Raw genomic sequence first — 13,937 nt, 5'->3', positions numbered from 1 at the left:
TGCTCTTGCGATGCGGCGTGGGGGTGCTCTCATCTTGCTCAACCCGCTCCAGGGCAGGGTCGCGGGAGCCCGACTCAGGGTTGGAGAGAGTAGCACCCCTCCCCTCAGACCTAGACCCACCCCCAAAGCAGAGCCCGCCCCTCCCTCCAGGTACAGCTAATAACCTCTAATTACTGCTCATTACCTTGCCCGCCTCGTGGGAGAGGAGCTGCTGCGGTATTCTGGCGCCAAAGGGTGCGGGCCGGGGCTTTGCCCTTTCCTCTAAAGCCAACTAGAGCCTCTGTTTCCTCTCCTGCGACCGGGAATTAAAACAGCACCTGCCACCTAGTCGTGGGGAGATTTCAACCGCCTATATAATTTAAATCGATTAGCGCAGGAACTGCATACTGTAGACAATAAATGGTGACTGCTATTTTATTAACTACTATTGTTATCACTTTCCCTTGAGTCCCCTCCATCGCCCGGACAGGGTCTCTGAAGGGCACATTGCTTCCCTGCTGGCGGCGCTCCTGCAGTGTGCGCCCCCTGGTGGGCTTTGGGAACGAGGGCGGCTTGGTCCTGGGATCTGAAGCTGGAGGACCTCAGGGGCTCGGGGCTGGGGGGTGGGTGGGGTGGGGTGGGGTGGGGTGGCGCGGGTATGGCGCAGGCAAAGCTTGGTGGAACTAGATCCATACTGGGCAAGCGTGTCTGTCCATCGCCCAAGACCTGAGTCTGGCTGATTCATCCTGCCTTCGACCTAAGGACCACGCTCGTCTCTCCTTGTTTACCCCTGAGTCAAGACTCCCAAGTCACCTCCACCGGGAAGACCCCTTTAGGATCTCTCCTCGAAGTCCAAAGAACGTGTTATGGCCTGCCTTTTCCCAGGGCAGATCAGGGCTCCGATAAGGTTGTTAGGCAGCAGAATTTCTTCTAACTGAAGGGAAAGGACCTGAATAAGCCCGTATAACAGGGTGGGATAGCTCCGCCTCACATGATGAGGAATTATAGTGAGGTCTCCGGTACCCCCAAAAGAGCCAAGGAGGAGGGGTAGCTGGGCCACACTTGGGATGTGCAAGCTGGGCCCAGGCTGACCCCTAGCGGCAAGGCGGGCACTCGAACGCCGCCCGGATTCAAGATGGGGGAACTGGAAGTCCTACCCGGGGCCGGGAGATCACGTGTCCGGGGCGGGGCCTGCGCCTAGGGGGCGGGGCGGGGCGGCGCTCTAGGCCGAGCGGGAGGTCGGGGCTGCGGGCGCTCGCTGGTGGCGGATCTGGAGGTGGCTGCGGTGGCGGAGCTCCGCGGCCGGGGTCGAATCCGATCGGGAGCCATGAGCGTGGACAAGGCCGAGCTATGCGGGTCTCTGCTCACCTGGGTAGGTCGGGGGCGGGGCCAGGGACAGGTGTGCGCCCGCTCTTCTTGCCCGGGAGCCCTGGCCTTGGCTAAGTCTACTCCTCTGTCTTGGGACTGGGAGGAGGAAAGGGTGGTGGGCTTGCAGGGCGGTTGGACTTTGGCCTGAGCACCCGCCCCTGTCACGTGGGAGGTCTGGTGGAAAGAACAGGTGAGGCCCCGCCCCTTCGCGGCTGGGTCACACAGGGCGAGGGCGCAGGTGAGCTGACCTGGTCACGTGGGGCCTGTAGGGACCAGGTGACTCGTGATTCCGCCCTGCCCTGGTCGCGCGGGGCTTGTTGAACAGAAGTGAAGTGAGGCCACGCCCCCTCCAGTCCCAGGTGTGCAGAGGCCACTCCTCCGCGGAGCTGGTCTGAGAAAGCCATAGGCCAGTCCCAGCCAACTGTGAACGTTCCTGCTGACCGGGAAAGTCTGTAAAAGGAGAATGGTTCTCTTCTCCCAGGCCCGAACTGCCCGTTACCCTTTCCTCTTCCTCCCCAGTTGCAGACGTTCCACGTCCCGTCGCCCTGTACCAGCCCCCAGGACCTGAGCAGTGGACTCGCCGTAGCCTATGTGCTGAACCAGATGTGAGTGGGGCTGAGGGGGAGGGGTCCGGAAAAGGTCCCCCAGCAGCTCATCCCACCTTCTCGCCCCCAGAGACCCTTCCTGGTTCAACGAGGCGTGGCTCCAGGGCATCTCAGATGACCCAGGTCCCAACTGGAGGCTGAAGGTGACAGGTGGACTCATGACTGGGGGACAGGCTGGCAAAGAGATAATCAGGGAAGGCTAAGCTAGACATGTCCTGGGTAATGGGTCAGCTAGACACATGTCCTGGGTGATGGACAGACTTGGCTAGGAAGAGGGACACATGTCTGGTGACGAGCCAACTCTGTTCTTTCCTTTTCCTATGGAACAGGTCTGGGTGTGCAGCAAGGAATAAAAAAGACAAAAATTCGTACACATGCACACACACACACAGAAACAGAAACATTAACTTCCAGTGGCAGTAAGTTCTATGAAGATAGTAAATAATAAAAGCTGGACCACAAGAGAGGGCAGCTAGGTGGGTGGTTACTCCAGATGGGCTGATCTCCATGTGAAATTTGGAGAAATGGGAATCCAGGCACAGGGAACAGCAGATGCAAAGTGGGGAATAAGCGTGGGGTATCGAGGAAAGGCAAGGCAGTCAGAACAGAGAACAAGGGGGCAGGAATGGTGGATGAGGTCATCAGGAGGAGGGCAGGCTGGGGCAGGGAGATGGATTCTATTTTAAGTGCTGTGCAAAGTCAAGGGAGGGTTTTAGCAGAGGAAAGACACAACTTGGATTTGGACTTTGAAAAAGCTCCCTCTGGCTGCTTGGAGAGGAATGGGGGGTAGGCAGCAAGGGTGGAAATTGAGACCAGGTTGGTGCAGTAATCCAGGTGAGAGAGGAAGACGGCTAGGGCTAAAGGGTGGCAGGGCAGGTGATGAGAAGTGACTGGGCTCTGGGGACATGCAAACAAGATAGGCACGGGGACAAGAAGGGCGGGTGACTGGATAGTTCACCCCTAGGAGAGAGGACATTCAGATAGAGAATGAGAGAATGGTGCCAAACAGGATGAGATGAGCAGGGATTGGGAAATAAGGCAGAGGGAAAAGGCTGGGATAGGCAGATTCAGAATGGGGGCTGCCTGGCTTGTTCTGGAGCACTCTGGGACCCTGGGCACAACTCCTTGCCCCTCCCTAGGTTAGCAATCTGAAGACCATTTTACAGAGCTTGGTGGAGTACTCCCAGGATGTGAGTAACTGTGACAGGATTTAGGGGGCGGGGTTGGTTTGGGAGGAGGTGAGTGTCTGTGAGCCCCCATATCCCCTCTTCCCACCCCCACCCCCTGTTCTCAGGTCCTGGGACATCCTGTTTTGGAGCAGCACCTTCCAGACGTGAGCCTCATTGGCGAGTTTTCAGACCCAGAAGAACTTGGCAAGCTGCTTCAGCTGGTGCTTGGCTGTGCCATCAGTTGCGAGAAAAAGCAGGGTATGCAGGTTCGGAGCCCCCAGGGGACGACCCGAGGAAATCCTCCTCACCCCCTGTCCCCGGGTTTCACTGTTCCCCACCTTGATTCCCCAGAACACATCCAGAGAATCATGACACTGGAGGAATCTGTGCAGCATGTGGTAATGGAAGCCATCCAGGAGGTAGGTGGGGGTGCCTAGTGTGGCGAGGAGCACCAGGGGAGGGGACACCAGAGCAGAGGCCACTGGGCACAGGCTTGGGCCTGGTAAGGTCTGGGCTCTTCCTGGAACTCAGCTGGCCAGATTTCCCTGTCTCATGTGTCTGCCAGCTCTTACCAGCTTGGAGTCACAATTTTGCACCCTCAAAGGACCCAGCCTCCCTGCTGGATCCATGGCAGGAAGGCAGCCTCTAGACTGGGGTTCTTGGGGAGAACTGGTTGTGGGGACAGGAGGATGGAGAGATCCTTAGGCTGGAACGTGGAAGCTTTAATGGCCACCCCCAGAGGGCCCAGCTCATCTCCATGTCCTCCTGCCCCGCTTCAGCTCATGACCAAAGACACCCCTGACTCCCTGTCACCAGAAACCTATGGGAACTTTGATAACCAGGTAAGAGGTGGGGGACCTTGTTAAAGGCCCAAGCCCACCACTGAGTCTCAGGGCTGCCTCAGGAGGAGGAACTTGACCTTAAGCATATAGACTCCCTCCATCCCTCAGGGTTCTCGCCTCTTCCCTCGTTCCCACATCACCTTCCCTCCAGTGCCCTGGAGTCCCAGCCCTCTGTGAGGTCTTCAGGGTTTCTGGGCTCCTCTCTGCCACTAGAGGCACCAGCCTCCCCCTAGTCTCTTTGCGGGGGGGGGGGGGGTGTCCCTGACTTCCTCACCCCTCCCCACCCTCCACTCCACTCCCCTCCTCAGTCCCGAAGGTACTACTTCCTGAGCGAGGAGGCCGATGAAGGGGATGAACTTCGGCAGCGCTGTCTGGACCTAGAGCGGCAGGTGAGAGGTGGGGCGGGGGTGCACAGGCGGTCCTGGGGCCCAGCTGCTCGCCTCGCCTCCGTCCCCCGCCCCCCACTCCGTCCTCCCCCGCGCCGAACTCTAGCTCCTGTGCACCTCCTGCCTGCAGCTGGTGCTCCTGGCCGAGGAGAAGCAGAGCCTGGCCCAGGAGAACGCGGCGCTGCGGGAGCGGGCTGGCCGGCAAGAGGGCGAGGGCGCCTCGGGCCTCACTGCCAAGAAGCTGTTGCTGCTGCAGTCCCAGCTGGAGCAGCTGCAGGAGGAGAACTTCAGGTGCGGTCAGCTGGGGCTGTGGCCAGCAGGCCAGGGGGTCAGCCCGCCTCCAGTGGCCTCAAGCGTCCCTCTCTTCCCGCCCCACCCCCAGGCTGGAGAATGGCAGGGAGGACGAGCGCCTGCACTGTGCCGAGCTGGAGCGGGAGGTCTCGGAGCTGCAGCAGCGGAACCAGGCGCTGACCAGTCTGGCCCAGGAGGCGCAGGCGCTGAAGGATGAGATGGACGAGCTGCGGTGAGTGGCTGGTCCCTGGGTCCTCACTGCACACACTCGTTGCCACCGTGTCCCTCTGATGCCACAGTCCCTCGAAAACCCCCAGATGCCCAGTGAACCTGCACCATGTCTCCTAGACTCCACGGGGACCTCCTGAGTCCCACTGTACTGTCCCTGGACTCCCCCGTGTCTTCTGGACACCATCAAGGTTCCTGGATCCCTGGTGCCCCCCAGGACCCCACAGTGTGCCCTTGGGATCCCACATTATAGTCCCCAGACCTTGGTGCTTCCCCACACCCCAGCTACCAGCTGCCCACCCCTGTTCCCTTGCTGCCCAGGTGCCATCGTGCCCCAGGATTCTTTTGTGCCCTCCAGGACCCAAAATGCAGTCGTTCCCGCCCTTGCACCCCCCATGACCCTTCTGTGCCCCTCATGATAGGACTGTCCCTTCTTAGGACTCCATAGCACCCGTGCAGCCCCAGAGGACTTGATGGGCCTCCAGAACACCTACTTCCTAGACCTCACCATGCCTTCTGTAACCTCAGAAGGCTCCCCTGTGACCCCCAGCACCCCTGTAATGTTAAAGTGTCTAGTGAATCCCTACTGCACCTTAAAGGACCACAGAGGCCTCTGCCTGAAGTTCCCCCCATGACCCCCCATGACCCCACATGACCCCACCATGCCCTCATTGATCCCGTAGCCACCTTATAACCTCAAATGGTCCTTGGAGGCTCGTCGGAGCCTCTGGGCACCATCATTCCTCCTGGAACCCATCAGTCATTCCATATACCCCAAATCTGCGCCCCCATCCCTGAGTATGACCCTAGGCTAACCACTGGTGCTTAGGTCTCCCTCTGTGCCCCTTAATGACTCTCCAACATCACCAGGCCCGGGCTGACTTCTGACCCTCACGATCTACCACCTTGAATGCACACATCCCCAGGTGACATGACCTCTTCCCCTTGATGGAGGGCCTTAGATCCAAGCTGAACCCTGTGCCCAAACCCAGGCCTCCTCTCCCAACTTGCCTCCTCCCCCAGGCAGTCCTCTGAGCGTGCTGGACAGCTGGAGGCCACGCTGAGCAGCTGTCGGCGCCGGCTGGGTGAGCTGCGGGAGCTGAGGCGGCAGGTGCGGCAGCTGGAGGAGCGCAACGCCGGCCACGCCGAGCGGACCCGGCAGCTGGAGGATGAGCTACGCCGGGCCGGCTCGCTTCGTGCCCAGCTCGAGGCACAGCGGCGGCAGGTGCGGCGGAGACCAGGGCAGAGCCCGGGAGGACCGGGTGCTCCAGGCCGCTGGACCCCTCACCCCTCTCACTTTGGCCCATCCTCAGGGTGGCTGAGCCCCTGCCCCCAGAGCCCTCTGTCCCTCATTTCGGGTAGTGCCCTTCAGTCATGCCGGCTCCTCCCTGGGCTTGGAAGCCTCACTGCTCTCAAGTTCTCTGTGTCTGGCCTCGCTGGCCCCACGCCTCCACCTTCCAGCCCTGCCTCCCCACCCGTCCTCTCTGTTCAGGTTCAGGAACTTCAGGGCCAAAGGCAGGAGGAGGCCATGAAGGCTGAGAAATGGCTCTTCGAGTGTCGAAATCTGGAGGAGAAGTACGAGTTGGTGACAAAGGAGAAGGAGGTGAGGCTGAAGTCCCGCATCTAAGCCCCACCCTGTCCATCCTGGCATAGCCCGGTCCCCAGGAGGCCAGCCCTGCCTCCAACAGCATCTTGCACCCTGTGCTCCAGCGGCTGCTGGCAGAGAGGGACTCCTTGCGGGAGGCCAATGAGGAACTGCGCTGTGCCCAGCTCCAGCCCCGGGGGCCCACCCAGGCTGGTGAGTCGGAGGACTGTCAGCCCTAGGGCCTGGGGAAGGGGGGCCTTAAGGTGCTGTTAGGGCAGACAGAAAACCAGCGTCCCAGGGCTTGTCTAGGCTGGGGCCAGAGCTAGGCCACTTTGGAGACAGGCTAGAACGGAGGGAGGTGGCAAGGGCTGACAGAAGGCAGGCGCTGACCTCCCAGGATCAGGGTGGGGCAAAGGCAAACTCACGCCACGTGTCACTGCTCCCTGTCAAGCTGGAAGTGAGGCTTGTGTTAAGCCAGGCTCTGGGCCAAACTTGAGTCCCCAGAGATGATTCTTGGAAAGAGAACACTAGGGCTGGGGGGCAGGAGCTGTGCATCAACCTGAAGACGTTTCTGACATACTCCAGACCCTTCGCTGGATCCCACCTCACCAGCTGTGGAAAACTTAGCAGCAGAGATCCTACCTGCGGAGCTGAGGTACCCTGCGGTCGCTCAGAGCTCTGTCCGCACCCAGAGCCCACCCCTCAGCCCCGCTCCCAGTGTACGCACTTACTACTGGCCTGGCCTGCTGTGCTGGGATCCCCGGTCCTAGCTTGGCTCCTAGGTCCACTCATTCCTAATTCGGCCCTTACCTGGTTGGCGCTCTAGGCCTTATGGGTTGCTTGCCTCTCCAGGATCCAGCCTCAGTACACAAATTAGGTCCAACCCATCTGGCTCCACTCACCGAGCAAAATTCCTACCCCCGGCACCCCCCCCTCACGTCGGACTCTGCCCCTGGGGCGTAGTGCTGTCCTCACTGTAGCCCGTGCTAGGCTCAGTGCCCCGTGTCTTGCCCAGATGAACTCCCCCAACCCAGTTCTTCCCATTTCTGCGTCTGTCATTCCGCACCCTTGCTTTCTCCCAGCCACAGCGCGATGCTCAATGTTCTAACCCGCTCCGGTAGCCCCGCCTTTGCCTGGCTCCACCCTTAGGCCCCGCTCAAAACCCCGCCCATTTTGGTCCCCATTACTTTGATCTGGCCCCGGGGTCTGGCTGGGCTGTCTCCCAGGGCTCTGTCCCTCTGCCAGCCCTGCCCGTCCCAGTGTCCCTGCCAGAGCCCCGGCAGGCCTGCGGGGTGACCCGTCTCCAGCCCCGCTCACTCCCGTCCTCGGCAGGGAGACGCTCCTGCGGCTTCAGCTGGAGAACAAGCAGCTGTGCCAGCAGGAGGCGGCCTACCGGGAGCGGCAGGAGGAGCTGCAGCGCCACCTGGAGGACGCCAACCGCGCGCGCCACGGGCTGGAAACGCAGCTGCGGTGAGGACCCACCTGGTGGAGGGCACCCCCCACCGTGCGCGTGGAGGGGGCGTGTGAGTGGGGGCAGAGGGCGGGCGCAGGCACTCAGCAGCCCCGCACTCCTGCAGGCTGAACCAGCAGCAGCTGTTGGAGCTGCGGGCGCAGGTGGAGGACTTGCAGAAGGCCTTGCAAGAGCAGGGGGGCAAGACTGAGGATGTGAGTGCCCACCTCCTCCCTTCCTGCCCCCCTCTCCTGCCCCCCCCCGCCCGTAACCCTTCTCTCTCTCCTCCCTGCTGCACGATGTCCTCTGCAGTCGATTGTAAGTACCGTGGGCCCAGGGTGGCAGCCCCTGCCCTCACCCCTGGAAGGAGTTGGGAGCTCGACCCCCATTCACCCAGTGCCTGTTCTCTCTCCCAGTCCGCCCTGCTGAAGAGGAAGCTGGAGGAACATCTGTGAGTCCCCGAGAGAGGGCATTCCTGGTGTGTGTGGGGGGGGGGGCTGGGACGCAGGTGTGGGGGACATTTATTGTCTGTGGGTATTTATTTATGAGGAGAACCAGTCAGCCAAAACAGAGAAGGATCAGATCAAGTAGGGTCTTACGGGCCAAGGGAAGGAGTATGAACTGCTTGGGGGGAACAATGGGGGAGAAAAAGGTGATTCTCACTTTTTACATTTTATACTGTTAAAAAACTATTTGGGGGGGTGCCTGGCTGGCTGTCGGTGGAGCATATGACTCTTGATCTCGGAGTCATGGGTTTGAGTCCCACATTGGGTGTAGAGATTACTAAAAAAATAATAGTAATAATTAAAGAAAAAATGATTTTATTTGGTTTACATTTTTAAATTTTACTTACTTAGTCATTTGAGAGAGAGAGAACACGAGCAGGGAGAGCAGAGACAGAGGGACAAGCAAGATTCAGCCGAGCACAGGGCCTGACCAAGGGCTCAATCCCTTCACCCAGACATCATGACCTGAGTGGAAATCAAGAGTCAGATGCTCAACAGACTGAGCCAGGCAGGCGCCCCTATTCTTTTTTATTTTTTAAGATTTTATTTATTTATTTGAGAGCGGGCACAAGTAGGGGGAAGGGCAGAGGAAAAGGGAGAGGGAGAAACAGGCTTCCTACTGAGCAAGGAGCCCAATGCAGGACTAGATCCCAGAACCCTGAGATCATGACCTGGGCACCCAGGCATCCCCCCTGTTTTGTTTTATTTATTTTATTTTATTTTTTATTTTAAAGATTTTATTTATTTATTTGACACACACAGAGAGAGGTCACAAGTAGGCAGAGAGGCAAGCAGAGGCAGAGGGGGAAGCAGGCTCCCAGCTGAGCAGAGAGCCCTAGTGGGGCTCAATCCCAGGACCCTGAGATCATGATCCAAGCTGAAGGCAGAGGCTTAACCCACTGGAGCCACCCAGGCACACACCCCCACACACATTTTATTTATTTTTTATTTTTTTATTTTTTAAAGATTTTATTTATTTATTTGTCAGAGAGAGAGCGAGCGAGAGGGAGCACAGGCAGACAGAATGGCAGGCAGAGTCAGAGGGAGAAGCAGGCTCCCTGCGGAGCAAGGAGCCCGATGTGGGACTCGATCCTAGGATGCCGGGATCATGACCTGAGCCGAAGGCAGCTGCCTAACCAACTGAGCCACCCAGGCGTCCCATACACATTTTATTTTATTTATTTTTTTAAAAAGATTTTATTTATTTATTTGACAGAGATCACAAGTAGGCAGAGAGGAGGCAGGCAGAGAGAGAGAGAGGAGGAAACAGGCTCCCTACTGAGCAGAGAGCCCGATGCGGGGCTCGATCCCAGGACCCTGAGATCATGACCTGAGCCGAAGGCAGCGGCTTAACCCACTGAGCCACCCAGGCGCCCCCACATTTTATTTTTTTAAGAAACTTTTTTTGAGGGCACCTGGGTGGGTCAGTGGGTTAAAGCCTCTGCTTTCAGCTCAGGTCATGATCCCAGAGTCCTGGGATCAAGCCCTACATCCAGCTCTCTGCTCAGCAGGGAGCCTGCTTCCTCCTCTCTTTGCCTGCCTGCCTGCCTGCCTCTCTGTTTACTTGTGATCTCTATCTGTCAAATAATTAAATAAAATATTTAAAAAAATAGTTTCCTTTTTTTTTTTTTTTTAAAGATTTTATTTGACCGAGAGAGCAAGAAAGAGTGAACATGGAAGAGGGAGGGGTAGTGGCAGAGGGAGAAGCAGACTCCCTGCTGAGCAAGGAGCCGGATATGGGACTTGATCCCAGGACCCTGGCGTCATGACCTGAGCCAAAAAAAAAAACAAAAAACTTTATTTATTCATTTGAGAGAGAGAGAAAGAGAGAGAGCGAGCACAGAAGCAGGGGGAGAAGCAGAGAGAGAGGGAGAAGCAGATTCCCTGCCGAGCAGGGAGCCTGATGTGGGACTCGATCCCAGCACCTGGGGATCATGCCCCAAATTGAAGGCAGACAATTACCATCCAAGCCACACAGGCGCCCCAAATAAAATCTTAAAAAAATAAAAAATAAAAATCTCATGAGATTTTTTTTTCTCATGAAATTTTTTAAGCAAACGTAAATTAATATGAATATAAATTTTTATTCTGATTTCTCAGTTACCTATATGAAAAGTAACTTGATATCTGCTAGTCTGCCCTTTGCTTCTCTTACTTAAGAAGATGGCTGGGAGGGGCGCCTGGGTGGCTCAGTGGGTTAAAGCCTCTGCCTTCAGCTCAGGTCATGATCCCAGAGTCCTGGGATCAAGCCTCTAATGGGGCTTTCTGCTCAGCAGGGAGCCTGCTTCCTCCTCTCTCTCTGCCTGCTTCTCTGCCTACTCGTGATCTCTCTCTGTCAAATAAATAAATAAAATCTTTAAAAAAAAAAAAAAAAGCTGGCTGGGAAATTTTGCCATGTGAATAGTTGTTATTGTTGTTGTTTTGTTTTTGTTTCAATAAATACAGTAGCTCTTGTCGACTAGGGTTCCATGGGGAAATTAGGCCTTAAAGAAAATGATTTGCTTGACTTCTGCCAAGGATAGATTGTAGCTAGTACCAACCCAGAGTGCAGACAAAAGTTATTTCATTACAGAGGATGGATATATGGAAACATCGGGGCTTAATTCTCCTGTGAAATTCCAATCCAGAGAGCTGTCCTGTAACATTTTTTTGTGAATGTCATAATGTATATAAGTCATTCTTTCCAATGCCTGGGTGGCTTAGTTGGTTAGGCATCTGCCTTCAGCGCAGGTCATGATCCCAGGGTCCTGGGATCCAGTCCCACATCTGGCTCCCTGCTCACCAGGGCGTCTGCTCCTCCCTTTCCTCTGCCCTTCCCCCGGCTTGTGGTCTCTCTTGCTCACTCTTTCTCTCAAGTAAATAAATAAAATCTTTTAAAAAGTCATTCTCTCTAGGTATTTGCAATTTCAAACAGTGCCACAAAGTAAAACCTCGTATGTGCTTCGTTTTGCTTCTGTGCAGATATGTTGACAAAGTGGAATTGGGGATCTAGAGGGCACATGGCTTTATAATCTTGGTAGACATAGCCCGAGTTTCACGGTTTGGTGTTAGACCGAGCTCCATATCCAGCACACGATAATAATCTCACCTACAGGGAGTGTTCTTAGATCTTTGGGGTTTTGCCTCAGGTGGCAGAACTATAAGGTTTTACACCTTGCAGTTTCTTTTTGTTAGAAGAAATTTGCCTGCTAGAAGGATACCTGGCTGCTGGGTGGAGAAAGGCACTGAGGTTGAACGTAGAAGAGGCTGGCACAGGGTGACGGTGGCTGGGCCAGCGTGTGCGCTGGGGAATGGAGAGGAGTGGATGCACAGGGGGCTGGTGCAGGAGCCACCTGTTGAGGGGTATGGATGGTTGTGGCTCCGATGGCTTAGGAGATGATGGGACCGAGGCGCAGCGCTTGTCTTGGGGGGATGGCACCCAGGTCTCTGCAGCCAGGCAGGTGCATGGTGGCCGGCGGGGAAGGCTGTGGCCATCAGTGGGAGAAAGGGAAGGGGGCCCAGTGGTCAGCCTGCTGCTGCCCATCCTCTGTGCACAGGCAGAAGCTGCATGAAGCGGATCTGGAGCTGCAGAGGAAGCGAGAATACATCGAGGAGTTGGAACCGCCTGCTGACAGCGGCAGTGAGTGGGACGCAGTGGCTGGGTGGGGCAGGAGGGCCCTGAGCTAGGTGGGGAGCTGAGGGGTCCCTTTGTTCCCACAGCAGCCCGGCGTATCGAGGAGCTGCAGCATAGCCTGCAGAAGAAGGATGCGGACCTGCGGGCCATGGAAGAGCGCTACCGCTGCTACGTGGACAGGGTGCACACGGTGAGCACCCTGGGGGCTCCACGGGCCTCCCACCAACCCGTGCCTCCCACCAGTGTGCACCTCTCTGCCTCCCACTTCTGCACCTGCCGTACCGCCATCATATCACAGACTTCTGCACCATGCTTAATGCAGCCCAACGAGTCTCAAGGCCGTGCAAGGCCAAGGTCACCCTGCCTGTGTCTTTCCCAAACCCTAGGTCATGCAGACTCTGGAACCCAAACAACGGCCGTCGGGGGGGGCACCCCCAGAACTTCACACCCTGAGGACACAGCTTCGGGAGCGGGACGTCCGCATCCGGCACCTGGAGGTGGGTGTCCTCCTCACTTCTCGCTGTCCCCAGCATATGCAGGCCCCTGACTGGTCCCTCTTTGGCAGATGGACTTTGAGAAGAGTCGAAGTCAGCGGGAGCAGGAAGAAAAGTTGCTCATCAGTGCCTGGTATAATATGGTGAGTGCGTGTCTCTGTAGTAAGGGTTCTGGAATGTGCTGTGGGGCTCAACTTGACCCCAACTGTCTCCCCTCTTCCTCCCTCCAGGGCATGGCTCTGCAGCAGCGACCTGGGGAGGAGCGGGCACCCGCCCACGCCCAGTCATTCCTGGCCCAGCAGCGCCTGGCCACCAACACTCGCCGGGGGCCCCTGGGACGCCTAGCATCCCTGAACACGCGCCCCATGGACAAGCACTGATAGACCTCGGTATCCTGCCACCTGCCCAGCCAGCTGGGGCTCAGTCCGCCTTGGATTCCTCCCAGCTCACCTGGGGCCCAGCATGAGGAAGGCCTCAGCCAACAGCCTGAGAGCCTTAAGGTCATGACTTCTGCCCTCTGTTCTCTGAGATGGGACAAGAGTGCAGGATAGAGCAGGAGGCAGGGGAGGGCCTGTTCTTATTAGCAATGTGATTCTTATCCTTGATTTTCAACCTGGGGTTAATGAGATGCCAGGGGAGAGAGTGATTTTTATATTTGAGAAGAAAAACAATAAAGATTTTCAATCTGCCCTGGCTGTACTCTGGGCGCTGAGGAGAGGGAGAGAAGACAGGCCAGGGACTCAGAGCATTGCTTTTTGAAAGGCCTGGCTTGTGTTCTCACTAAGGCATGAGTGACTGACAGCACCCATTGAGAACCATGTTTGTGTCTGTGTAACTGGGCGTGTGGTGGTTTTTTTGAAGAAGCTTCAGACTAAAATTCCTGCCTTATGAAGCTGTCTTCCTCATGAAGGCGGACAGACAGTAAACAAAATAAAGTAAAAGTTTGATGTGAAAAGTGCTACAGAGAAAAAGAAAGCAGTCAGAAGTGACGGGGATGTGGGACGTCCATTTGGGATGGGGGGATTTTATTTATTTTTTATTTTTTTAAATTTTTAAAATTTATTTATTTTTAAAAAGATTTTATTTATTTATTTGACAGGGATCACAAGTAGGCAGAGAGGCAGGCAGAGAGAGAGGAGGAAGCAGGCTCCCTGCTGAGCAGAGAGCCCGATGCGGGGCTTGATCCCAGGACCCTGGGATCATGACCTGAGCCGAAGGCAGAGGCTTTAACCCACTGAGCCACCCAGGCACCCTTTATTTTCTAAAGAATTTATTTATTTGAGAGAGAGAGAGTGAGAGAGAGAATGAGCATGAGAAGTGGGAGGGTCAGAGGGAGAAGCAGACTCCCTGCCGAGCAGGGAGCCCAATATGGGACTCAATCCCGGGTCTCCAGGATCATGACGTGAGCCGAAGGCAGTCAC

The 13,937-nt window shown here is 56.4% G+C and overlaps 1 protein-coding gene across 4 annotated transcripts; it reads left to right on the top strand.

Annotated features, from left to right (window-relative positions):
- Positions 1-1,184: 1,184 nt before the first annotated feature.
- HOOK2 (hook microtubule tethering protein 2) lies at positions 1,185-13,205 on the top strand. Of its 4 annotated transcripts, none has more exons than XM_059160103.1 (22): positions 1,185-1,351; positions 1,867-1,952; positions 2,023-2,095; positions 3,092-3,142; positions 3,247-3,379; positions 3,473-3,540; positions 3,901-3,963; positions 4,272-4,352; positions 4,480-4,640; positions 4,732-4,872; positions 5,892-6,093; positions 6,361-6,471; positions 6,579-6,666; positions 7,039-7,108; positions 7,786-7,923; positions 8,031-8,118; positions 8,320-8,354; positions 11,946-12,028; positions 12,112-12,212; positions 12,409-12,519; positions 12,588-12,659; positions 12,747-13,205. In XM_059160103.1, the coding sequence occupies exons 1-22, from the start codon at positions 1,307-1,309 to the stop codon at positions 12,894-12,896; spliced, it is 2,151 nt and encodes a 716-aa protein (XP_059016086.1). In that variant the 5' UTR covers positions 1,185-1,306; the 3' UTR covers positions 12,897-13,205. The 4 variants fall into 4 exon arrangements, with proteins under 4 accessions (XP_059016086.1, XP_059016085.1, XP_059016087.1 ...); XM_059160102.1 differs by having other exon boundaries at positions 1,186-1,351; positions 12,109-12,212; XM_059160104.1 differs by lacking the exon at positions 2,023-2,095 and having other exon boundaries at positions 1,186-1,351; positions 12,109-12,212.
- The last annotated feature ends 732 nt before the right edge of the window (positions 13,206-13,937 follow it).

Source organism: Mustela lutreola, chromosome 2 (genome assembly GCF_030435805.1).
Source record: "Mustela lutreola isolate mMusLut2 chromosome 2, mMusLut2.pri, whole genome shotgun sequence".
In the NCBI taxonomy this organism is placed as follows: Eukaryota; Metazoa; Chordata; class Mammalia; order Carnivora; family Mustelidae; genus Mustela; species Mustela lutreola.
This window is presented reverse-complemented; position numbering and strand designations above follow the sequence as displayed.